The 27,511-nt window shown below is 40.4% G+C and overlaps 1 protein-coding gene across 1 annotated transcript in view; it reads right to left on the minus strand.

The window, feature by feature from the left end:
* The window catches only part of WNK1 (WNK lysine deficient protein kinase 1), a gene marked incomplete at its 5' end in the record, with an annotated part of 45,434 nt that extends 20,761 nt beyond the window's left edge, over positions 1–24,673 (minus strand). Inside the window, 18 exons of the mRNA XM_010290641.1 lie at positions 1,461–2,887; positions 3,240–3,380; positions 3,547–3,598; positions 4,709–4,882; positions 6,382–6,498; positions 6,935–7,097; positions 7,660–7,751; positions 8,240–8,293; positions 8,431–8,703; positions 9,859–10,332; positions 11,394–11,543; positions 12,180–12,251; positions 14,766–15,986; positions 17,752–18,009; positions 21,107–21,294; positions 22,355–22,691; positions 22,916–23,135; positions 24,585–24,673. Of these exons, the coding sequence (XP_010288943.1) occupies positions 1,461–2,887; positions 3,240–3,380; positions 3,547–3,598; positions 4,709–4,882; positions 6,382–6,498; positions 6,935–7,097; positions 7,660–7,751; positions 8,240–8,293; positions 8,431–8,703; positions 9,859–10,332; positions 11,394–11,543; positions 12,180–12,251; positions 14,766–15,986; positions 17,752–18,009; positions 21,107–21,294; positions 22,355–22,691; positions 22,916–23,135; positions 24,585–24,673 (5,502 nt within the window). The remainder of the gene's footprint in view (positions 1–1,460; positions 2,888–3,239; positions 3,381–3,546; positions 3,599–4,708; positions 4,883–6,381; positions 6,499–6,934; positions 7,098–7,659; positions 7,752–8,239; positions 8,294–8,430; positions 8,704–9,858; positions 10,333–11,393; positions 11,544–12,179; positions 12,252–14,765; positions 15,987–17,751; positions 18,010–21,106; positions 21,295–22,354; positions 22,692–22,915; positions 23,136–24,584) is intronic.
* Positions 24,674–27,511: the final 2,838 nt, after the last annotated feature.

The raw sequence follows: 27,511 nt of genomic DNA on the forward strand, positions 1-27,511 counted from the left end.
TGGGTTAACAGGCTGGCCATAAACAAAATAAAATACACATATACATGGTTTAGTAAACCCCAGGGAACTAAAGCAATAAGCTCCTTAACACTCAAAAACACCACAAAAAGTGAAACTAAAATTAAACTTTGGAAAAACACAAATTTATAAATGAAAACTTCAGAGAGGAGGTAGTATTCCCATAACGGACATCAAAAACCCCAAACATTTATTACTTTTAAACCCAAGCCTTTGTAATTACAGGTTTGCAGGTAGCAGGTTTCTAACTGCTCCAACTGTTCCTGAACCAACACCAGTTTTTATTACTTTCTAATCTTTCTTTCCTAATTCTCAACTTCATTTCTACATAAATGCATGCCTGTGTCTAGATTTCCTTCCCAACTTCCTTGGCACATATTCCCGCTCCTCCATGGTGGAAGCTTTCTAGCTTGAATACAGAGAGTACAAGGGAAAGACTACTGATGAATGGAGATGCTAGGAGCATTAGCTCAATTCAAATGGCCTGAAACTGGTTAATAGCAAGGCTGGCTAAATAAGACCAACACAAAGTGTTGGTGAGTGGAAAAGAACTGTTACAAAACCAAAAATGAGTATTATGGTTGTTGGTTGTTTGAATCTTCAACCTATTTCCATTTAACTCTTAAAAGGAAAAGGCTACCAATAGTTTAAAATGTAATACATTGTCTCCAAACACAGGGCACCATTTAAAAGAAAATAGGTAGTCTAATTTCACATACCAATACTTCTGATTAGTCAGCAGGTAACAACATCTACAACACGTCTCAGGTTGTTACTATACATCACGACTATCACTTTATGAAAGAGTATTTGTTTGAAGAGCACAACTGAGTACACAAAGTTGGTTTTCAGATACCAAGATATCTTTTAAACTTCTCAAAATTCTGCTTTCACAAATCTAACATTGAGAAGGAAAATAATATCCAGGCACCACATAAGCAGCAGAGGACTTTTAAAAAACTTTCAGTCTGGTTCATCCTTGCCTTCAAGGAACAGACTAATGATAAGAAACAAAGCTAAGCTATCCTGATTATGCTTTGTGAAATGCACAGCCACCCCATCTCATTCTAGTGATCATGTACAAGACAAAAAAGCTACTTAAAGCAAGCCTTCCAAATTCTATTGGAAAAAACAACAACAAAAAAACCCACAAAAACCCAAACCACAGTTACTTAACTCTTTTGGAGTTTAGGAGTAGGAAAAACTAACAGCAACATTAGAGCGTTCTCTGAGGCACAATATAGAATTGTGTTTTTTTTCCAATATGGACAAAGTAAAATACCTCTTGAGACACAAAAACAACCAGAGCATAAAACTTTCAATATTATATTAAACGAAGACACCTCTGTCTGAATAAATAAGTTGCTTTATAAAAGGGATCCTGCTCAAGAAGGCTGTTTCCTACAATATTTGAATATTCACACAAATGTTGCATTTCTTACCGGTACCCTGCTAAGAGGGGGCTTTGAAGGAGAGGTCCCTGGTTTCACCACTGCTGTCGCAATGCTGCTCGATGCCGAAATATAGCTGACTGGGGTCATCGCTTGCCCGGGAGTGGCAACTGGTGTCAGCACTGGCAAGCCAGTTGGTCCAAGAGGCAAACTGCTCGGAGGTATACAAGTGCTAATGGATGTCAGGGGTTTAGTTGGTGCAACAACAGTGGTCGGTATCCCAGGAATAACTGTAGTTTCCATTACCAATGATGTCTCCAGAGATACTGATGGATGTGCTGTTCCCACATTACCATGTTCACTGAAGAGAGACCGCAGCTTTTCTTCCAGGGTCTTTATATCATCAATACCAGGAGCTTTAGACTGAGCATCAGCATCAGCCTCCAGACAGTGAATATGAGGCTGATTGGGTAATGGAGCTGGTTGAGGCTGGCTGTGTATTAAAGTTTGCTGTACTGCAGGCAAGTTAGTGACTGGTTGTGGTAAGACACCAGGTAAGGGAACCTGGGGCAACACGGGTGTTGCACCTGGAATCTGGGGTAGGACAGGTGTTGATGTAATTGCTGATGGGACAAGTAAGGGATGTATCGCTGGCTGAGTGACTGAACCACATATGCTTGTTGCTCCTGAGGATGATAAAGGTGCAGAGATTGGAAGAGATAAGCCAGCTGCACTGCAGAGCTGTGATTTATCCATAGACTGCCCGCTCTCAGATAGTGACTGTGGAGCACTTACAACTGTTGTTTCTGCCAGATTGGAGACAGAGCCACTGCTACTGAGCTGAGGAAGCTGCAAAGCCACATTCTGAGCCACAGACAGAGCAACAGATGTCTGTGGTGCTGCCATACTACTTACAATCTGAGGAGTAGACTGAGATGTCACAGCTGGTGCAACACCACCAAGACCAGTGACACCAGGAACCTGGCTAGATGACAGTGCCAAAGACGACGGTGTGCTGATACTGGGGGCAATGTCTCCAGTTACTGGTTGAGCAGGCTGGGATGTGGTAGGTAAGGAGAAAGAAGCAGGGGCACTCACACTGGAAGGGACACCAGTCGATTGCTGTCCAGACTGTGAGGCTGGAGGTGGAGAAATAGAGCTTGGCACACTTGCACTTGGTGCAACTCCAACAGCTGCACTTTCTGAAGGCAAAGTAACAGATCCTGGAAGAGAAACACCTGTGCTGGAGGGAACAGATATTGAAGAAGCAGCCACAGATGCAGTAGGTGCACCACTGCCTGCCATGGTAGAAAGTGCAGGTGGAAATGGTGGTATTGTTTGATTGAACACTGGAGGAGCTGTACTAGGTCCTTCTGTCATTTGAGCATGTCCCATCTCAGAGAAAGCTTGCTGCAAGCTCAGTGATGATGCTGAGTGGGAGAGATTCATTCCAGGACCATGTAGTGGAGATGCAGCAACTGGAAGAACAGAAAAATGTAAGCCCACGTGGAAAAGTTCATTACAGTATTAATGTCGATTGCTAGAATAAGATCACATTTACCTCTCAGCATAATAAAAAAAGTTAAAAATCCAGGCTTACACTAAAATACAAAATTAACGTTCCAGAGTCTTGCAGACAGACCATTAACATTTTTTCCCATGAGAATTCTGCATAGTATCACCCACATTATAATCACTTCTTACCAGCACAGACAGTTCCTTACTTCCCCAAGTACTTTAAGAGGTGTTTAGGAACAGTTTAGTTAACCAACTTCACAGTTTTGATGAATAGGTCTTAGCCATCCAATTTTAAGAGTTTAGATAGCTTACCCATATCTGGAGTTTCTTTTCCTCCGGGAACAGCAGATGTGAAAAAGCCCTGTTCTTTTAACCGACTCTCAGGGACAGGGCTGACAATAAACCGCCTTCCTGCAGAATGGACAACCTGGGTAAAGGAGCTAGGAGGAACCCCTAAACAGAAAGAAGTTAGATATTTAGTGATACATGGTTGTAACTAAATACATAACCTGCAATATGGAATGTGCACTCCATCATATAAAATAAAACCTTGGCTGCACCCATCCGCTGAAACAGAAAAAGGTAACTGTTGAAAAAAAAAAAATCACAAAAGACTTACCTATTCTTTGTGGCATGGAAGATGTAGGATCTGGCTGTTTGAACTCTAATTTCTGTAAAGTAAGATAAAATTTAAAGTTCTATTCTGAAACAGAAACCCACAAGATAGTTCTTAAAATGCTAGCTTACTGAAATGTGGGCATTTAAGGTAAGCAGTACCTTGGACCCAAGCACCATTACCAAACTAGTGGAATTCTGCCCAGATAAATGTCAGCTACCATGCTTTTAGAGCTTCTCAGCTTAGTGAAGGTCAAAATAACACATTGACCTAAACACTCTTTAGTTAACAGGCAGTCCAACTGATTTCCTTAAACATCCCACAGATAAATGGATGTTTCAGACTGTTCTGGGTGGAAATAAGGCAGAGATTCATAGAACCATAGAATGGTTTGGGTTGGAAGGGACCTTTTGAGGCCATTTAGTCCAACCCCGCTGCAATGAGCAAGGACATCTTCAACTAGATCAGGTTGCTCAGAGCCCCGTCCAACCTGACCTTGAATGTTGCCAGGGACGGGGCATCTACCACCTCTCTGGGCAACGTCTTCCAGTGTTACACCACCCTCGTAATAAAAAATTTCTTCCTTATATCTAATCTAAATCTACCCTCTTTTAGTTTAAAAAATTACCCTTTGTCCAGCCTGTTCCATTGTTTCACCACCCTCATCGTGAAAAATCTTCCTTACATTTAGTCTAAGGAAGCCATTCAGGAAATATCATCCCTTCTTAATCCCAGCAACCAGTTTAAAAACCTGTGTTTTCTAACTGAGCCATCCAATCTTAGTAGCTCACTAGGTAGACAGCCCGCGTCCAGGCACTCAGTGTTTAGTGAGCAGCACAGGACTGGGGATTTTAGTGTCCTGCCTCACAAAAACCTCAAATCCCAGAAGCCCCAGCATTTAAGATTGTCTGTTTAGTGGGTTGTTAGGAGATTCAGCAGCTTCAGAGGTGTTAGAACATGTCAAAAAGCAAAATGTCTACGTTATTTAGCTTTCTAAACGAATTTTAGGCTCTCACACTGACATGAGGCTTTCTCTGTCTTTTAATTTTTAGGCTTTGATATTTCTCATGAAAGGAGGTTTCATTTCTAGCTAGCTCTACTCACAAAAAACATTCCACCCAAAATGGAAAATATCATTAGCTAAGGCAATATGTCCTTTACATACCTGTGACCCTGGAAAGAAGCCATCATCTTTTGTCCGCATACTCTCCAAACCTTGATCGCCTTCTGGCTCCACACTTACATCCTCACTTAGCATTTCATCTGCTTTCTCAATAATCTCTCGTACCTGTTCTACAAACGAGTCTCTCTCGGTGGCTAAAATAAACTCATTCTGCACCTGTAAAGAGAACAAAGCAACCATAATTTTCCACAAATTATTTAAAAACTATGTATCGAAGAACCATAATTTACTTTTGGTGTTACTGTTTGTCCTCCCTTCACTGTTCTTATGCACAAGATAAAGATGGTGACACCATCTTTATTTATTTATCATTGGTTGAGCAACGACAGATACCCATATGGGTTATGCCTGATGGTGTGCTGATTAGAAGGAAATGAAAAAGTCTTACAATCAAAAGTTTCTTTAATATTCAACAAGAAGCCAATGAGCACAAAGTTCCAGATTCAGATGTCTAAATTAGGGTGCACACTTTCAACTATGTGATGGCGTTTTGGATGCACAGTTCACTTATTTTCCTTCTACCCATCTTCAGATATTTGCGTTTTTTGTTGTTTGGGGGGAGGAGGGGGTGGTTTTTGTGTGTGTTTGGTCATTTTTTACATTTTTTTTTTAATCAACCATACTCTTTTATTCCTCCATAGGATCACTTTAGGTATGAGGTGAAGACATCTATGTATTCTTTCCATATTTCTTGGCACTTGACTTCATGTTATTGACTTGTTTACACTGCCAGTACATGTACGTAGCTGAGAACCAACTTATTCCTCTTTCTCAGAAAGCCATTAGTGGTGAAGAGATCATTTCTCTTGTGTCACTGATTTGGTTCCCTTTGACAGGCACAAATCCAGCACACACCACCTATTATTCTGCCACCTCTCCAAGCTAAAAGATGAACACTGCACAGGTGCCCAAGAAGCTGCCAAAAGACAGTGCTTTTCGTCATTCCCCCTTAGCTTCAGTAACACTAAAACAATCCCAGTTTCATTCAGAATGTACCAGTCCAAGAAAAAGAGTCTAAATTAAAAAAAAAAAAAAAGACGTAGGTGTAGATTCTATTCCATGCTACACAGTACTCATTTAAGCATATCTCTACAGGGCAAGTTCTCTTCTGTGCTTGACCATTATACGTTGAATGTAGAGGTTTTTTCCTTTGAGGAAGTCAAAAGCAGCATCAGTCGCTACTGACTTTCAGAAACCAAAAAGTGATTCCCACTCCTTACTTTAAGGGCAGAATCTTGCCATTTCAGTTGAGAACAGCACCAAAAATTTAAAGCTTAAGCATCAGTTTTAAAGATCTAGCAATGTTGGCTCCTACAAAAGTAAACAGAATTTGTTTAACCTGGCATTTTCAGAAAGTTGTTTGCAGTTCTTAAAAAAATTAGATTGCAAAAAAAGAAAAGCAGATTTACTTGATAAAACCAGTGTTCTAAAGTAAAAACTGACGCAAATTTTCATGTGAACTGAGCATGGAATATTAACTGTCAATTTTGTATACCCTGTGCCCAGAGTTTCTACTTGTGCTTGCGTGCCAATAAGGTGAGCACAGGTCATGCTACATGGAAAAGCAATTCTGAAACAGAAATGAAAAAATAAAACTGCTTATATTACTGTGATTAAAACTGGATTCAATTCTTCGTCTCTAAAATATATCTTACCATAATTGAAGCTATTTCCTCAGGGTTGTCACCATCCAAATCAAATTTGAAAGTAACCATTTTCCGATTGTGTGTCTCTAGCTGGCATTCCACTACCCGATCACCTTTATTAGAAACCTAAAGCAAAAAAAACAACAGTTTGAACCAAAAGCATGAGAATCTAAGGCTTGTGCTTTAAAGCCCAGAGACAAACCAATGGTACTGGTCTAATACAAACACACCCTCTCTTTCAAGTCTTATAAATGGTGCCAGGTACAGCATCATTTTTTTTCTGATGATGCATCAAATATGCTGCAATAATCACTGGTGGCTACGCAAGCCAATTTTGCCATATCTAATGCTCCAAAAAGCTTAGATTTTTTTAGAGATGACATTTGGAACACTGACTCCAGAAGCAGAAGAAATACACTGGATAATTTGTGAGCTTGGAGTAGGGGGGAGGTGCAGAACAAGACTGCAGAAGACACACATTCGTCAAAGGAAAAGAAACTTCTTGAATCCTAAAAAAGGCATCATCACTACCAAACTGTCAGTATAATAAAAAGATACTCACATTTAGAATTCTCAGTTTCGGTCTTGCAGTCTTTTCATGGCGAGAGCGACTGCGGACAGACCTCCGCATATGACGTTTAGTAGTCCTTCCTTCATGCCTTCCGCTAGAAGCTGGAACATTCTCATTGCCATCACTCAATCCTGAAGCAACATCAGAATGAGCACTAAAAAAAAAAGGCAACTTTACATTAGTATCCATGCACTCCATAACTGCAAGAATACAGTTTACCCTACCAGATGGTATTCTCTTCTGGGTAGATGTAGATGTCTGTTAATTACAGAGTAGGGGAGAAGAGTCCTGTCAACACTTCGGGTTGCTTAAGTAGTAATTCTAACAGTAATTATTTAGCTACATATCTCTTGCAAGCTGAGTTGTATGACTGTCTCTTCTGAATATGTCTTCAAGCTATTTGGAGTTTGAATTCTGTTTCAGTGCCAGAAGGACAGAAAAGCATCCCTTTGACATGACAAATAAAAAAGGATTAGAAGTTAAATCAGTATACACAATCCTATTTACTCCCTCCATGCCCTGCTGTAAATCAAAACTTACTCCAGCTCTCATAAGCCTATTTTCCCCTCTAGGAAGCTTATTTCCTCACATCCTCAAGAATGCTCTCAGTGAAGAAAATAACCCTAGTGCAAAAAGATACCTAAAGATCACCCAAGGAAGAATGATTTAACACATGAAATTGAAATTCAGTTTGGTGAAAAGAAAACAATGCTCACCTATCCATAGAGGAAGCCAAAGGGGTAGACTGAGCAGGCTGTGTTGCTGGAAGAGTCTCTGAAGGAGCAGTCTGTGAGACTCCCTGAGTACCCTATGGATAGAAACCTACATCAAGAAACCCCCCACAGAGTACCGTTCCTTTTAAAGCAACCCAGTAGTCTTCAACGTTTCCTCCCAAATCAGTTGTAAAGCTAAAAGCACTACCTTTTCAGAACTTCAAACAGCTGGCATCTTGACAGCTCTAATTTACAAAAGATTCTAGAGCAAACTACAGTGAAGCAAATCATCATCTGGGGAGGAGTAGGGAGAGGAAATCAGCCATCCTTTCACTGCTACGTGTCACTACAGTTTGCCATGCAGCCACAATCTTACTAACAGAATGTGCAAAAGGCAAGCCAATGCAGAACACAAAGACATTTCAAAGTCTCCCTAGCAAGAACAGCACTGCAGGGCATAGGCATAACGACAGATTCTCAAAGGCTCTCGGTTGCAGTTTGTCTTTGATACGGCAAAAATGTTCTACAGTACTAGCAAGAAGTGAAGTGTTAACAGGTTTTTCCCTGCAGGATGCACACTCACTTCCCAACAGAACAGCCAGTGGCAACAAGGTCCCCACATTGGCATGACATTCTGCTGTAAGAAAAAGGTGATTTGAAATATTAATTTCCAACTGAAAACAAGCATGGAGGGGATTAGTTTCCCACACACATACACTGTTGCATAATTCAAACGCCCTAAGCATATTGTTACATTATATTGAACATATTTACCTCCAAAACAGCCTGCTGCGAGGAGGCCGATGAGGCTAAACTCACTGTAGGCTGGGGCACTTGAACCTGTCCTCCTAGGCTGCCCATCGGAACTAAAACATTCTGCTCCACGTATGACTGCACAACAGGAGCAAGATAGCCTGGCTGAGCTATTGCATCTGTGGGTAAGGGAGGGGACAGTACGGCAGAAGGAATGCTAACAGAGGCCACAGCAGAGGAAGGTGCAACATTCGAGTCGACTGGGTATTGAGGCGGCAGCCGAGATTGGAAGCCCTGTAACAGAAACGAGGGAGTCAAGTTAGCGGATGTCAAAGCTCATTAGGAAACGAGAGTAAAAAAAAAAAAACATATCAGTTTCAGGTGCATGTTCCAACCTTCCATACTTGTTCAAGCACTCCCAAAGACTATCCTCCCAGAGAAGCAGAGCAACCTGTGCACGTAGCCAAATCTCAGCTTTCAAGTCACCATGCTTGAACAAGCAAATTCCCACTCAAAGTTTCAAGTCTTAGGAAGAACAATCTTCACCTCTCAACTCTTGGGGTTGCCTATTTGGCTTAATATTTTAAGGCCTGAGACTTGAAATGAGTTTGAAGAATTTTCAGGCTGAACAACTACTGCTCAGAACACGTTATGCAAGTGCTGCTGATTCTTGAGACTAACAACAAAAATGCTCTTGTGTTCTTCCCATCCTCTCATGATGACCTGACCCAGGAACCAAGGAACATTTTTATACACTGTTTCTGTTCTATAGCACTCTTCATAATCCAAGTGCAGATATTTCTACATCTATACAATTTTTGTTCTAGAACAATTATATGCTGAGTCACTATTTTTGTCACTATTTAGACTGACATTTTTACAGTGATTGCACAAAGTAGCTGAAGCAGTCTGTGCCCAACAGTCTAGCATTTCATGACTAGCATCAGGTACTTACATCATGTTCAAGATCCAGGACATCTGATTTACTTCTAGGAAGGCTGTGGCCCTCTCCCCACCTCCCTTCCCCTTCCCAGACTTGGAATGAAATGTTGACATTACTGAATATGCTGCCATTGATTTGCTTTCCAATACACATCTCCCATTTTTAAAATCACAATTTTTTTTTTTTTTTCTTCCAAGTTGACAAATCTCTTGGATATATAGTTGTCCTCTTTCACACAGTGGTTGACCAAAGTCCTGCACTAAGATTCTGTCGTTTTAGACAAATTCCATTGCCAAATATGAAAACCTCAAAACACCAGGGTGTCCAAGGACTTCCCGCCCCCACTCCCTTCTTAAAATGGTCCTTTACCACACAACAGAATTCATCTTCGTGGCATAATGGTTCTCCTGTGAGAAGTGAGTTGGCCAGGGCACATAGGTCAGATCTGGTACCTTAGAGGAACAAGTAAAAATGTGGAGAAGACCTCTGCTGGCTTGCAACAATACCTGGTAAAGAGCATCTCCAGCAGGAAGTGAAGCTTCAGCAGCTTGTCCAATGCTGACTGGCAATCCCACGGACTGGACAGCCGGCTGCAGGAGCTGCGGGAGAACCTGGCTGGGCAACTGAGCCACAGGCTGCATCAGTGTGGGAAGCTGACTAGGGACAACTGTTGATGCTACAGGGACAGTGGTTGCTGCAGCAGACGTTGCCAGTGTGAGCAATGGCTGATTCATGCCAGCTGCCATCGAAATGGGCAGTGACTGGAAACCTGGCTGAGCCATCGACACATGAGGAGCTGCTACAGGCAACTGAGAGACTGAGAACTGGGTAACCATGGAAGTTGGCAAGGGCTGTCCCATGGGTAAAAAATGAGAGCCAATAGGGACTGATGGGGCAACTGAAGGCTGAGGGAGAGAAGGTGCTGCAACAGGTAATTGAGGCTCGCCTTGGATGATCGACACTGGTTGGGAAACAGGAAGCTGGGGAGGTAAAGAAAATAGAGATAGATTTTTTTTTTTTTAAAGCAGGGTTGCAGAAAGCAGAATTTCTATGCATTAGTCAAAGAAAGAATTATTCAAGTTACAGCACTCTGTTAAAGTGGGTGGGGAGCACAGTTGGCAGAGTAGCTGGGAAGTTGGCTGGAGTTCCAAAAGGTCCTCCCTTCACAACACTTCCCCTGAAAAACTCAACAAGCTCTTCAAACAGGCACCCATGGAGGGTGAAAGAGCAATGTCCAAATGCCCTGAAGCACTGACTTGTGCATAAACAGAATCAAATTCCCCTCAACTTTGTCCCCAGAGCCAAGCCTGCCTTCTTACAGGAAAGAAGTGCAAATCTTTCAACAAATCTGTCAGCTTTGGGTATGGGGACTAAAGCAATGGAGAACAAAAAGCCACTGTGCCAGCATTCAGAGAATGGCAGGGGATATGTCAATCAAAGCCAGCGAACGATGCAACTGGAAAGGCAGTTTAGATGAACAAGCAACAAAACAACAATTTTAAAAACAAAATCAAGGCTCACATGTTCAAGATAGAGATATGAGCCAAAATGAAGTAATACTCAGTTACAGCAGCTTCTTGACCAGGGAGTAAAGGAGAAGAGCTGAATAAGAAAGATGACAGAGTGGAGAAGGCAGTCCTTATGGTTCACTACCTAAATAAGTGAACATGTTTTACACACATAATGGTGCAAAAGATAGACATTGATGGGAAGCAGAGAAATGACAAATTCCTGAAAATCCATTCATAATATCCCATTCACCAATATGCCTCATGATATTTTTGACAATTTAAAGATCTTTGTGCATGGAAATGCTATCCCTCCCTCAAATTACTCATGACTGCCACTTGTGAAAGAAAGGGTTTCCAACACACTTTCCAACAAAATTGACAGTTGTAGTACACTAAGAATACTATTATCTGGATGAATGTTTTGGAACCATTAGAAAAGATTACAAAAGTAAAAGTAGCAGCATGTTGAATTTGCCAGCTGTGAAGAAGAAAAAGTAAAATATTCTGCTAGAAAGAAAAATTTTGTTTACCTGTGTCCCAGCTGCTGCCTGAGGCAATGGCATCATCTGTGATGTTTGAGTTTGAGAGACAGTTTGTGTGGGAGTGACACCAGTAGAAACTGATGGCTGCGGCAGCTGGTACTGTCCAGGCTGTTGGGAAGAGGCTGGCTGCTGTGCATTCTGTAGAAGGGAAAAGAAACAGAAGTTAATTTTTAGCCTCCACAGAAGTTTTTAAAGCATATCCTATTTCAATTCTACTTTTTACTTCCTCATAAGTGACATCAGTGGTTCTTCTGCATCTGCTGAGTCAATTAGGCTTTAGCAATTACTTATTAGCATTACTAATACAACTCCATTACCAGCACCAAATCTTGCAACAGAATTATTTCACCTGTGAAAATAAGAATGAAGATTCTATAAAGGAAGAAAAGGTAGTTAGGAGAAGATCATGTTGCAGAAGATAGCATTTCCAGTTAGAAGAAATCATGAGAATGAAGTCTGCCTGTCTAAACACTCTAACTTGCAAATCCTGACACGCCTCCCCTTGAATGGGATCTCCACTGCAAGCTCAGATGGAAGTTGGGGAAGACAGACACATGATAACAAGCATTAACATGATTCTAAAAATACATTTCAGAAAGTCAATGAAGTTAATCATATAGCGTGTTAGACTGGGTGAGAATCAGAGGATTCCTTTGATTTTGTCCAGAACTGTGGGTTGAAGAGAGAGGTAGAGGTAGTCAGTTGCTCTTAAAGAGTCTTCAAAATCCTATACTAAAAGTATTTTAGTCCTGGGTTTTGGGACTGAGTTCTTACCTGCTGAGTATGTTGTGTAGGCTGGGATGGCACTGATGCACTGCTTGAGGCTGGCTGGCCCTGCACCTGTGTCTGGAGGAGGAAAAAAAAGAGACAAAGATTTTTAGCTTGAAAACCCCTATGGTTTCTGCAGCAGGCAGTTAAAAACATTTCTGCCTGGAATCATCTGGTTGGAATAGGTTTCTAGCTGTCATTTCGGACAACCAGTCCTTTTGGCCAAATTCCACTACGACAACCAGAACAAAAGCAGGACAATCTGGAAAAGTACTGAACTCTGTTTTAAGTCTTCCAAAACAACGAATACATAAAGTCTTTGCAACCCACACACCCCTCAACATAGGTCAGTTGAGCCTACCAGCTTCTTCTTCCATTGATGATGCTTTAAGAGCAGGATGCCTTGGTATGATAACTGGAAATACAGGCATTAAGTTTTACCTTTACATGTGTTCTAAACACAGTTAGGTGGGGAGATAGAAGGAGGCTAGAAGGAAATAAAACTATCCTGTTAAAAAAAAAAAAAGATCAAAGATATACAGAATTCTAGACCAATAGCAAAGTACTCAGTACACATACATGTCATGAGTTCCCTTTGAGAGGCATGTCAAAATACAAGCTAGAAATAATTTCCAGACTCACTACCATTCAAAGGCTACCAAGAATTGGATATTGAAGAATCCGGGGGTCCACATTCTAGCTATGAATGAATAAGCAATGAAAAAAATGGATGAGTGGCATACAAATAAATGTGGAAGATGTAGAGGAAAATGGAATGGATTTTCATTATTATTTTTGTGACTGACATTTTTTATCAGATCCCAGGGTTTTCATTATTATTTTTGTGACCATTACATTTCTTTGTCAGATCCTGGGAGACATTGAGACAAAGACCTCCAGATGAGTTCCCTGAGCATGCACCACTTTGGTGAACTGCCTTTGTAAGAAATATATCTGGTACATATGTATTATATTAGAAATATCTACTGAAATGCCTTAATGCTGTGATCATTCAGCTTGTAGAAGCTTATCAGGAACAAGATTATTGAAATTACACACTTTTTTAGTTATGGAAGCTTTTGGGAAGTCAAATTTGCCAATGAAAAGAACCATTTTTTTCTTTGCTGTTTCAGAACCTTGAGGCCCTTACTGGCTAGGATCTAAATGTGAGCTATGTCCCACTGCTGTAACATCTGTTCACTTTGACTCAAGTCTGTGCTTCAAATTATGATCTTTTTATGGATTAGATAAAAAGATCCTTATGGATTAGATAAAAAGATCCCCGAACTTATATTCTGTAAAATAATTGTGATCCCTTATTGTGTTTTCCAGATTTTACATCCATCAGAAGTCACCTCCTGAAGTTTAACAAAGGTGGTTTATGGAGAAACAATCCACAAGTAGGTTTCAAACTTCCTGCATAGCAGCTTCACTCCACAAGTTCTCCTATGGCACAGAAATTACTATCTATTAGACTAGTGATTAAAGCTGTTTCAGCTTTAACACCTTTATCCTATACAGAAAGGTTTAAATACTTCGTTCTTGATCTTAGCACAAAAAGCAAAAAGATTTTCCTCCAGTTCCTTCACACAAATCCCAAAGTTGCTAATACTCCAATAACTAAAATGTCAGAGCCCCCAATTCCAAGAACAGAAGGAGTAAGAGAGAAGTAAGAGAGTAAATACTCTTTTCACAAAAAATTATCTCATGAAAAGTTTGAGACTACAACTGCAGACACAATGTATATAGACATACACCTCACAGTCACAGCGTACAAATGCATTACTAACGACTGCAAGTGCAAACACCATATATGCTGATAAAACATATACCTCCAAAACTAAGCTTCAGGCCTCAAATTTTGCTTTTTAAAAGGACACCATATTCTAGGCTTACAAGGAAGCAATACCTATTAGCAACAGTTGTTTGTGCCACTAATTTACTATTCAGCTTGTTTAGTTTCTTTAACAACTCTGCAAACACATTTCCAAATCCATGTACACATATATATTATACAGCTCCTTCCATTCCTCTCTTCCCACTTTCTTCCCCCAAGCCTAGAAAAAGTTCTTGCATTTTGGACAGTCACCAAACTAACCTTGTTGTTGTCTTAATGAAACATTATTCAGACAAAAGTTCAACTTCAAAGAGCACATTCTCATTAAATGGCTAAGGAGCAGGAACAAAAATACAAAGCAAGTTTTACTATCACTGCTGATTCAAACTGTGGAGAAGATACATTTCATTAAACCCGTTGTTTAAAAGCCAACTTGGTACTCCAGCTATCTCTTGCCAAAAGAACAACTAGTCCCAGGAGAAACACTGACCATTTGTTACTCTTAACACCAAAGGTCTACCAGTATTTCAGCCGAAGCTGAACACAGACCAAGTGGTTGCTGATGCCTCATTATTTCACCACAACCAGGTAAGTTAAACAGATCCTAGTACACTACTGACTTGGTGGAAAGACACCCCCATGAATGCTAATACTTAGAACCCCATGGAGCAAGTCTAAGAGCAAGGCTCCCCTTTAAGTGCAAGGCATGACTTATAAAAACTAGAAAACATTCTGGAAGGGTTTGCTCCTGTAACCTGAGGATAGAGTGCAGGTGGTCCTGATGAAAGCGAGGTGGACATGGCCTGCTGAGTTGACGCTCCCTGGGGGAAGCAGATGAAGAGCTGCGACTCTTGCAACACCTTCTGAGGCAGCTGAACAATGGGCAATGAGAAGTCTGAACCAAAAGCAGAAGATGACACCCCTGTAGGGGGAGGAGACTGGAAATCGCCAGTGTCAGAGGAAGTCAGCTGTGAGGAATCACTGGAGTATTCCGGGCTTCCTTCCGGCCAGCTCCGCCTGGCAGAGCCCCCTCTGGGACCTGCTAACTCAGGACCAAGATAGTTACACTGCTCCTCTGTCACAGGCTGAAGCCGACCATGCGACCCTATGCCTTGAGTGGACTCCTCTTGACTGGTCTCCATAGAGCCCCGGCGACTTCTGTAGACCCACTGGGGTAAAACTGCCCCTTCTGCTGGAGCAGAAGTCGGTGTGTGCACATGGAACTCAAAGACACAGCTCGCTCTGCCATCACCACTGTGAGAGAGCACAGCCGGGGCAGAGTGTGGAACAAATACCTGGTGGAACGTCATCTGAGCAGGATCTGCACTCAGAGGAGCTGAAACACTGGATAATGGAGAAAGGGGACCCATCCCAGAATCCAGCCTCAGGTTCTGAACATGTCTTGCCAGGTATGTTTGCCCCGATTGAAAGTCGAACACAGAGCTTTGTGGAGGACCACCTTGCCCATGGTTTGACTCAGAGACCTGCTTCAAATGTTGTTCGGTCGCATGAGAATTATAAGCTATTTGATCATACTGCTCCGATACCTGTGATGGATAGTGCATGCCCACCAAATATACAGCTTCTGGATGCATTCTGTAGTGAGCATCCTCTGGAGGTGTTGGTCCAGATCTATAGTCACTGTGTACAGGAGCTGGCTCAAACACAGGATTAACTTGCACATGCAGAGGCTCTCCAGCGACTCTCTGAGCTGCTGTGCCCAGCATAACGAATGCCTCTGGTGTCCAGTTGGTGGGGCTACCACCAGGTGGAACTAAACTCTGGCCAGTCTTCAGCAATGGCTGGAAGTGGCAAGTTTGGGCTTCCAAAAATGAAGTGCTCTTGCGCCGCTGAGCAACTGCCACCTTCGGCGGGCAGACAGGTGGTGGTGAGAAAGACACCGGCCGTTCATGAACGGTTGGGAAAAATATCTGTGAATCTGGGAACGTTGGTGTTCCCCCACGGGGATGCTGAGGCTGTATTGACATGAACAAGACAAGTAATTCGTACATTAAAAGTGAAAGCACATCAACATGCACAGTTCACTAGGCAGTTCTGTGAAGTAACTATATAGAATGACTACTCAATTCATGGTCAAAAACATACAATTCTTAGGAAATTTAGGTGAGTTGTAAATATCCATTAAATACATCCAAGGCAGGCATAGCTACAAATGGAAACATTTGCTTGTGTTAGAGCTGCTTTTCCAGTCCAATTCCAACAATTCACAAAAATAAACCAGTTTTGCTCCTGACAACGGAATGTGATTTATTGTCACAGGCTATCCATTGTGATCAGTGCTTGAAAGCTAATCAAACTACCGAGGTTATTGCCATATGAGGAATACGAAAATTCAGAACTTGATAGCAGCAACAATGCAGAGCCTCTAGTTTGCATTTAGAAGATAAAATGGCATTACACCTTAATATTATCCAACACAAAAAAACCACGGTGCTAGTCTCCTGTCAGGAGTGCATTCTGTATGCAATCCAGAGAGCTAAAAGAGAAACCTTTTATGAGACAAACTGAACCATTCCAGCCCACTGATGAAAAAAATGTATGATAAAACTGCTGAGTCTTTCAATTCTGCCTAATTTGATCATCTCTTTTGATCCCTTTGATCACTTTTGATCATATAACTTTTCACATAGAAATTAGCACTCACTGAAACAAACCTAGCTCTCGCCTGGACAATAAAATATTCATAGGTTTAGTAACAGCAGAGTCTGCAGGCAATTCCACGCCATCTGATGTACTACTTCAGATGAGGCTCATCTTATTTAAGACTTTAGTGAAAATTTCCCTAACTATGTAAGAATATCAAACTACTTTGTAATTCTGCCTTTTTTCATCTATGCCTACAGTATGCCGAGAGACAATGTATTACCAACCATAAAGCGAAAAAAATTGCAAGAGTCAGTAGCAAATATACTGTCTTTAAGACAGATGCCATTTTTTACTTTTGTAAGTTGCTGTTTCCACATTGTACTGTTTCTCCCCAGCCCCTTTTTTCTGGAAAAGCAGCAGCAAATTTCCATATTGACCAACGCTAACAAGAAGGTCCTAAAAGATGAAGAACTCTTCCTATGTTCTGAAAACTAGTTCCACATACTTCAGTTACAGAGCAGTATTTAAATGAAATAAATTTTGAGAAATCGAAGCCCAAAACTGAAGAATGGACTACCTCCTGTCCTGCAAGCTGTCTTACACCTAACCTTCTGAGAAACATGAAACAATGGCTTCTTCCCATCAAGAAGCTGCTGAAGTGGCACTTCTGATTAAAACTTACAGAAAAATTCTCAAAAGTATTCATACTCTGAATTTCTAGTATCACTACCACAGCTAGCTGAAGCTTTTAGAATAACCAGCCACAGCAACCAAGCTTTAAAAGCTTGTTGTTTTGTGCAGGTCTTAATTAATATTCAATGCTTGCTTAGAAGTTGGAAAATAAAAAGCTGGTCTTCTGACTTAAGGGGATAAAAACTAGTCTTCCCTTTACCTTCTGTGGTACAGCTGCGTAATTCACATTTATACTACCCTAAAATGCAAAAACCAAATGGCCAGCCACTGCTTGATAATGTTTAAGTGTACTGCTTCCCAAAAAAGATCAACATTCCAGCAGCACAGTATAAGGAATAAGGAATCAGCTCTTCATTTTCTCATTTTAAGAATGCCGAAAGCCCAGGATGTATTTAATGGTAACTTATCTTACTGTGCCAGGAGGCAAATGGTAACACATACAGGACTGACAGAGAGGGAGGGCAGGCTGGAGCGTCGATGCTTGCGTGGAGAGGCAGAGTGCATGGGCAGGACACTTTCCAAGGCTTTAGAAAGCTTTTCTGCAAAGGTTTCTTCAGGGACAGTCCGAAGGTAGAAAGGAGAAAGAGGTGCAGACAGCGCTGGTGGTGGGGTGCAAGGAGCACTGAGAGGGATGCAGGACATACAGGGAAGAGCAGGAAGGTGGGGAACACAAACTGACATGCTACGACCACGTTGAGGCTAAAGGAAGAAAACAAAAGTTAAGAATTGAACACTTAAAAAAAAAATGAAAACCAAAACCAGCAAAAACTATAATGAGGTAGAGAAGAAATGCAGTCACACAATGAGAGGCCCGATATTGACTACCACATGTGCAAGAAGATATGAGAAATGCTGAATGAATGCCAACACACACTGGGAACAGGCTATGTGCACCTCTGATGACACAAGTTTGCCTTAGGTTACTGAGCAGTGTGGAAAGTTCCCTAGCACCCTTACAAGAAGCATGTGGAAAGCAGGGCGGACAGAAGAGAATATTTTTTCTGAAGCCACTGATGCAGCCCATACTGTGTGCACTCACAACATCTGGTAGTCTGACAAATAGAAAAACCTAAACAGATACTGATGACCTTTCAGTCATTCTTAGTTTAGTGAGTGGATAGGTGTTTATACATAGAACCTCACCAGTCTCTCTGCTTGGGCACCTCCCTGCCTGAATCAAATGAATTAACTGTAATGAACTAACTGTATGCAGCTGGCTCTTTAACGAAAACGGTACCATAAAAATTTAAACATTACACATTCTACAACATGATTTGTGGAAAAAAGTTGATGTGTGGAAAATTCAGTAAAATTAGTCTTAGACAAGCATTTTCCAGACACTGGGCCAATAAAAGCATCAGGATTTTGTAATCTTGCCACAATCCAGGCCATAGGTCAAAATCCAACCAACCTGGAAGAATCAGAATTAGGGGCTTTGGGTTGTTTGTTTTTAATTTTTTGTTATTGCTTTTTTGGTATGGTGTGTTTTGTTGTATTTTAAGCGAATAGAAAGAGGCAGTCTTCAACTGCAAGTTTTCCTTCTCTAATGGTATATGCCCCTTATGGATCTAATCCACAATTTCTTAATATAACTGAAATCAAATACAGACCTCCAGAGAAAAAAAACCTCAAGATATCCAGTGGAGATCTGATTTTAAAGATTTCTGATGTGAGAAATCTTGCTAGACTGCTCAAAATTTTGGAGAGGCATAAGAGAACTCAAAGGGTTAAATAAATACTTTACCCATAGTCTTCACCTGTTTCAAGGCAGGACTAGTTATAGATGTCATTCCTGACTAATTTATCTAACCTGTTCAGAAACATCTCCAGTTACGGAGGCTGCAGTACTTAACTGTCCTTGTTGGTTAGAAAAAACCCCTTCCCAAATAATAATTCCATGCTGCAATTTAGGCTTATTATTTCTTATTCTAGCTGACAATAATGTTGTGGTCTGATTAGCCACCTCCTGTTTTACAGCAGCCTTTACAGCTTTCTCTCTCCTCAAGCTGATCTTTCATAGACTCAGCTTAGCTCTTCCAGTCTTCCCACATAAAACATATTTTCTGTATTTCTGGTGGGGTTTTTTGCCACTCTCCTCTGAATTCTCTCCCAATTCACTCTCAAATTGACTCAAGCGGGGCGTCCAGGATAGACTTACCAATGGCCAAGAGCAGAAGAACTACTTCACATAACATGTTTGCCTTTTTCACAACAGCATCATGTTTTTGACCATGTCCAGCTTGTGGCCCAATGTAATCCCTGACTTTTTTTTTCTGGCAGAATTGCTGCCTAGTCAGCTGTTGCTCATCATGTACTTGTGTTGCTGATTATTCCTGTTTAAACACAAACCTTGTTCTTGTCCTGATTGAACAGCATTCTATTTCTTTTTAAGGCCATTTCTCCAGTTGTCAATATAATTTTGACTTGTCATTCTGTCTTTCCAACAAAATTCTTAGTTCCTGTAGTGTTCTACTCAGTTCTGTCAATCTCCTGGTACCACTGTTGTTATCATAGAGCATGAGCACATTTTAGCAGTGAACTAAGCAGCTTGACTACACCTCTGTCATATGCTTGTTCTCCCATTCCCTCTCAAAAGATTATGGTCTTTCAACCCAGAAGTTAGCCAACCCAAGACAGTGAAATGACTTCTGGTCCAATATAAGCCCACCCACCAAAACATGGCTCACCCAAATACAAGAGCTTAAAGGGGTTAAAAACCTCTAAGGTTATTGATCAAGGACCAGCAGAATCACAAGCTTCATGTTAAGTGCCTTTGAAAAAGACGGCAACACTTTGCTTGTGAGTGAAACCAGCATGTTTTCCAAAAAGCTAGTAACACCAACATTTCTGTAACAAAGCTGAGAAACACAGGTACCAAGAAAGTGAGGACTCTCAGTCTTGAGTGTCACATCTTCTTCCTTATGGTATTACTACATTATATATTGTCTCTGCCTCAGGCTTAGATTTTTATTTGTATAAAAAACAAGTGACAAGGGAATCACTGAAGACAATATTAACAGTAGCAGAAATTCTACTCCGGAGTTAGAATAGATTTCTGCACACTCTCATACTTGGATCTAAAAACACACCAAGGGAAAAAAACATACCAAAACAAAAGGGCAACACAAATGAACATAGTAGGAAAAGTATTTGTGCCCAGTGCAGACTTTCCAGAGAAAAGGAATATGCATGGCAACCGATGAACAAATCAAACACAAGCTAGAAATAAAACTGGGAACAAGGGTGCAGGGTCTTTTCAGTCTGGAGTTCTCACATGCAGCATTCTATAACAGTTAAAAAAAAATCTTACCTGCAGAGTCTGTAATCAAAGTCTCACAGAACACACTTAGCAGTTTCATACTTATACAGTAACTCAAATTATTCTAATCCCCTCTTCAAATCAAACTAATAGCTTGATCCCTGGTAATTTCCTATATACATACACACATGACCTTTACTAAATTAAATTGAGATTAAATGCTTACTTTCATGAGATAGTCTTGTTCCGAGGATGTTACTTCCATCCGTAAAAAAAAACCTAACCCATCATTCTGCTGAAGTGCACTCAGGATTAAATAAAAGCTTTAAAGACAACTATGCCTTTGCACTTCTTCCCTCCCCCAGACTCAGTCAACTTTGCAAAAATAACCTCTTTTACTACTCCCACGCAGAATTTGTACCACATGCAAAACAAAACATACATGGAAGATTGCCTAGCAGACCTTCCCTCCGTCTTTCAAGAGAAAATCAAAAATCAAATAATTCCATGCATTTGCAATACTAAGTTCTGTCTTACCGCGGCAGGTGGTTGATATCCTCCATGCTGCTGTGACTGCACTTGGCCAATGGAAGCTGCATATCCCTGGACTGCAGCTGTTGAGATTGACTGGTCATGCTGGGAACCATATGACACAGTCTGTTGACTGCTCACACATGATTCGGTATAAACAGATGACCCCTGGCCACTGTCAACTGTCCCATCAGCTGCAGAAGTTAAAGATAAAAGTCTGCATTTCAAGAACTGCAGTCTGGACTCACAACTTTAAAGATACTATAATCAATCAAATATTAGGCTGATGCTTTGTGCCATGTCACATGGACCTTATCAGCATTTTACCTCGTTTAAAAAAAAAAAAGCACACATTTTTCCTCCTGAATAGAGTAATTCCCTACCAATTCCTTCCCCTAACCTCTGAAAAAAATCAGTAATTTCAGGAGTTCTTTGGGAAGATACTGAATAGTAAACTATGCTTCCTATAAAAGGTTAGACTAGAAATAGAAACTTAAATTCCACATTTTTATGAATGACCTTTCAGGGGTTTTAATTATTATTTTTATTTAACAGACATATAAAACAGGTCTGTTGTGCTGGTTGGCAGATGCACCTGATGTAGGCATAGTAGAGATCTTAAAATCCTTATTACCTAAAGAGCAGATAGTAATTTGCTTTCTAACTCCACTCTAATACAGAAGTTCTCATCTACCATCATTATTCAAATGTTGGGATGGCAGAAAAGTTAGGAGTGTTAATTCATCTTTTCATGTATAGTATGTGAAACAGAAAATGAAACTTTTTTCAGAAAGCAAATTATGACCTGAACTGCTTGTACCTTAATCTCATTTCCACCTTAAACATAAGTTAACAAGGATTCAAATAAGTGTTTCTAATAGCTCTAACCGCACTGGTGCAAGAGTATACAGCCAGGGACAGAATATACCATCCTTATAGGAGGGCAGCAAAAACCAGGACATGGGTTCATGGTTCAGGTGTCCCAGTTCATTTAGTGTATTAACTTGAAACAAAAGAAAATTATTTTGTGTTAAGACACTAGATTGAATTGTGCCAAGACTTGGCTCAGCTAAGGCACAGGAATGCATCTTATTTTGCTGTGCTTTCTAGGGAGCTAATGTTTTTCAGCAGACAGCAATGGCAGACAGCAACATCTTAAGATATTTACTGCTATACCCACCAAACACTTAGGACTCTAAGGCGGAGAACTGTGTAAGTGCAAGAGTTCCTAAATAAACCAACTGACACACTTACAAAGAATAGATATACTGGGTTGCTGGAACTGCAGTTGTTGGTGTTGATCAGCTTCAGGTTCTTCAGGCTCCACTTGTGTAGAAACCGATGCTGAAGTAGTGGGGACAGGAGTAGTACCAGTGACAGATAGGGGATGCTTTGACCCTGCATGGGAAGCACTTGATGGTTGCTGTTGCTCCAGCTGCTGCTTCTGACTACCTTCTTCCTGAAGCTTCTTCTCCTGTTCTTCTCGCACCAACTGACGCTGCTCTCGCTTTCGCTTAATCAAAGATACCCTGTCCTTGATAGCTTTCGCCATTGTCTTGTGATCCCCTTCACAGACATAGCCAGATTCCACCTGAAGGAGGATATATTCACAGAATTCAGACTGTCATAGACAGCCACTGTTGTAGTGCTACAATATAAGCTACCACTCTCTGGCACTACCTTCTTATTCACAAACTTCTGAAGCTGTTTTATTTCTAGACAGTAACAACAGCAAATGCAGAGACTGACAAGACTACATTTCACCATCAGAGAACGCCAGTACTTACAATGCTTTGTAAGACCACCACCACTTACCATTTCCTGTGCTACATCCTCTGGGACATCTCTCTCCAGGTCAAAGGAAAACTCTATTGCCTCATTATCTTTATATTTGCCCTTGAGTTTTTTGATGTCTTCAATTCGCAACCAGAGTTTAATGGCAATTTTTTCTCCATCATCTTCCTCTGCTAGTTCTACCCGTACTCCAGTCTCTTCTTGGAAGAAAGCATGATTCAAAAGGTCCTTAATAGCATACCTAGCATATTGGGAAAAAGTGTAGAAAGCACACACAGTTATTAGGTTCTCATAAAATATTAAGGAGTATTCTTGCCTGATGATTCCCCAAATTTATTCTCTACATTTCACGCTTCTTCCATGAATTATTTGGCAACCCATTGTTCAATTTTCTATTTAAAAGCATGATAGAGAAACAAAATGCAACAATACTACAGATGTACACAAAGAAAAAAAAGTCACACATTGGTCAGCAGCAGGACCAACAAATTCAAGCCAACTGAACATGATATATATTAACTAAAATAATAAGAAACCTCGAAGAAACAGTTTGGTTTTGCTGAACATTAAGATCCAACACACAACTCTTAGTCCCCCAAATCAGTACAGTAATCCAAGTATGTATTTCAGTCTACTTCAAGATTTTATCAAAAGACTCATCTAGTAAATTCATCACTAGATAAGCACCACATGATTCCTTTCATATTTTATACTATTTTAAACCACTTCAACTTGCGTTCTGTTTGGCACAATTAGAAGCTTTGTCCTGAAGGTACAAAAAGCATCTATGTTCATATATACATAGCATTAACAGTAGCAGTCTAAAAGTTAACTGCTTAAACTAAACAGCAAGAAATAAAGTGATGTGCAGCCACAAAATTAACTTAATTAACTTAAAATGGTGAAAAATACAAAATTGTTTAAAACTAAGAAAAAGAACAGATATTAAAAATACACAGCAACGCCATCAGATGTAAAACTTGAAAAGTTAATAGAAGAGAATTAATAAACATCCATGAACTGACAAAACTAGCTCTGAACAGAATAGCAGGAGGCTAGAGGAGGGCTGAAGGCTGAAGCATTCTTAAATCAGATATTCAGTAAGCAACAACTATGTAAAAGCAGAAAACAAAACAAACCCCACAAATAAGCCATCAGAGCAGTTACAGATTTCCTCTAATGGTATTAGTTAATCACTTCAAGTAGAAGTCATCTTGCAGAAAATATGGATTAAAATGACCTGCAAGAATTTAAAAAAATAGTAAGCAGTTCAGCTTTCTATTTTTCAATTTAATTTTTCAAAATCAGCCATAAAACGCCAACAAAATCAAAGGGACAGGAAAAACAAAGGATTACAGAATAACAAACCAACCAAACAATCCAAATACCTGGGAACCTGGAAGGATTGTCCTCTACTATTTTTCTGACTAGGTCAAAGTTTTTATTAAAAGCAGTAGAATTTCTGAATAAACTGACATGGATGGTTACTGTAGCATTTGCACTTTTCCTGACACTGTTAATTCTCTGAAACAATCACTGAATAGGAATCTACCAAAGAACAGAAGCTGCAGAAGTAATACTGGCTTCCCAACTTTCATGAGAACACAGAAGACCCCAAGAACTGTCTCTGCTACAATCACACATAAAAGACTCAGCAAGTAATGCCTCTCTCTGAAAAGAAAGTACTTACCTTTCGCCTTTGTTTTGACGAATGCATCCCTCAATAATCTCCTTCACTTCAGGGATTGCTACTTTATCGAAGCTAGCTGGCTTGACACCCTGTAACATACAAGTAACAGAGAAACTGGAAGGCCCACTTGATTTAAGTTTTGATTGTGTTTACAGATCAACTATTTTACTCAATAGATAACTGGCCTGAATCCCCCAGACAAATTATGGAGAAATCTGATCTCAATCTTACTGTTCATCTGTTTCTTAATGATTTTTGCAAACTTTCCCCACCCCCCCCATGGAAGGAAGCTACACTTCCATAACAGAAGGCTTTGGCAGTTAGGTTCTCAGTTATGATAGGAGAACCATTTAGTTTCCATGGAAGTCATGTTGGTTAGAGGCAAGTACACAGACTGGACTGAGAATGAAAGGAAATGTTTCCTATAGAACACTAATGCACAAACCCACATGATTAATTTAACAGTCTTCAAAGGATTCTGCTGCTTCCCAGAATGCTTCCAACATGCCATTATATGAAGCAATTTTGGCATAGATTGATTTTACAGGAAAAACCTTAGCCAAGAATGATCTGACTGGATTAAATAGCATGTCCAAGGTATAATAACCCAAAAAAAAGGAAACTGAAAGACTTTTCTGCATCTTAGCTCTCCCCAGAAGACCTACTATACTCAAACCACACTCCTGCATCACTGCTGTTGTGAGTTCAAGGAAAATGAGCTTAGCAATACAGATCTTTACAAAAGCTCTTCAACAACACACAGCAATCCTTTCTGTAATACATGCTAAAGCCACTGGGGAAGAGTGAAACAAAATCTAAGTACGATCAGATATGCAAATCAGTAAAGCAAATAGGCCATGAGATATGACCATCTGGGAATTCTGCAAAATATTGCAGGCAGAGAGCCAAGCTTCATCACTTAATCATGGCCAGAAGCTCTATTTCAGGGGCAATTGTCCACCATAGCAAAATTTGGCACTCAATTTTACATGATTCAGCCTTTAGCTTCAAACTCTATATTTAAGACACCAGAATGAGAGAGGATGAAGACATCCTGTTGAAATTCTGTTATATGAAAAGCCCACATTTTCAAGCTGAACAATCCTGAAATCATACACTTGATGCATCTGACCCTGCATCACTGGTAAATCACAACTAACAAAAAGTGAAAACCATAGTGTCTGAAGTATTGAAATAAATGGAGTAGTAGTACGAGCATCATTATTTGTCCCCTAACCAGAAAGTACTTCTCCTAATACCCTAGACAATACTGCTTCCCACCAAACAGGGACATCACAACATGACTGTACTTCCTTCCTCTATTGTCAGTGGGAAACAAATCTTGAAACAGAAAGGTTCAAGTCTCTGAACCAGAGCCTTTGCAACTGCAGACCTTCATTTAACTAAACATGGAAACTTAATAAGATAATAATTTCCATCTACATTTAATACTTCTTCCCCCTTGGCCAGACATGGCAGTATACTGACTTAATATATTCCCTACCTAAAATATTCTCTACCACACTTTTCCAGGAGAGGGCACAGTCAACATCAACTTTAACAGACACTAACACAAGACACAGAAGCACAAGAGTCCAGTCTTTCCCTGGACAACAGTGCTATTTGTCACTATGTTTTACAAAGGTGTTGTATCTGGAATTTTTAAAAGGACAAGAAAAAACCCACTATAGAAAGACACAGTTTTCACTTGATAAAAACTTCCTGTTACAACAGCATTCTGGTTATCTATTTCTCTGCTCTAAAATTTGCTCTTTTGAAAGTCTAGCAATTGAAAGTCACAGAACTGAAAAGTATATTGTGACTAGAATAAGCCCCAAAACAGAGTCTGTCAGTGAACATTAACTTAATGCTTTTAAAAGCTTCACTGAACATTAAGACTTCTGGAGATCAGTCTCAGCTGATAAGACACCAGAGCAATGTTTGGACAGGTAAGTTTAATACTGTAACCATGTCATATCATAAATTTCCAGCTTTCTAGCAGGACAGTGCAGAACTCTACACTCTACAGGGATTTATAAAACTAGTTTTAGTGTTTAGTACTGGCTTCAAGTACCTGTTTGCATGTGCCTCTGCTCATACAGCAGACCAGTCAGAGACACCCACCTCAAATTATGACCAAGTTTAAAATGGTCCCAGGAGTTCAGGTTCAGCTATGCAGAGATAGATAACTGTTCCCAGAGACTAGTGCCACACAGAAGCCCAAACACTGAATATCCCGATTTTTGGACTGTAAGACATCCCTATTTATTTGCATGGGACATACAAAATCAGGTCCATCACACCTTGCAGTGCTTACCTGGACACAGGACTGGTGGGGGCCAGCGAAGCAATGATAAACAGGACTCCTGAGATGTATTTCAAGCCCTGATACTAAATCAATATGGTTTACAGCAACTACTTTGACCCATTTTGCTTTCTCTTAAGTAGAAATAGAGATTGTACTTCTCTTTATTGAGATTAAAGATGTAGAAGCCTGGAAATGGAGATGCGTTTCCATGCTACTTTCATTTCGGATCAACAAGTAAAAGTTGGATACTTATGCTCTGAACTACTCCATGCTTTTTACAAGAGACCAAATTGATTATTTCACGCTGGACAGATATAGGCATGTTACTAAATCCTTTTCACAGAGAGAGAATTTCCCGTCTGATCACACTGTGGTATGTAGTGCTGCACAGAACATCTTCAAAGCACTGCACGGCCACTAGTAATCATAGACACTGAAAGGTATTGTTGGTATTTTGTTGACAGGAAGAGAAGACAAGAGACAATTCTTTATTGTGAGGGTGGTGAGGTGCTGAATTGCCCAGAGAAGCTCTGGATGCCCCATCCATGGAAGTGTTCAAGGCCAGGTTGGACGGGGCTCTGAGCAACGTGATCTAGTGGAAGACATCCCTGCTCATTGC

This window comes from Phaethon lepturus, unplaced genomic scaffold (assembly GCF_000687285.1).
Source record: "Phaethon lepturus isolate BGI_N335 unplaced genomic scaffold, ASM68728v1 scaffold52037, whole genome shotgun sequence".
Taxonomy (NCBI): Eukaryota; Metazoa; Chordata; class Aves; order Phaethontiformes; family Phaethontidae; genus Phaethon; species Phaethon lepturus.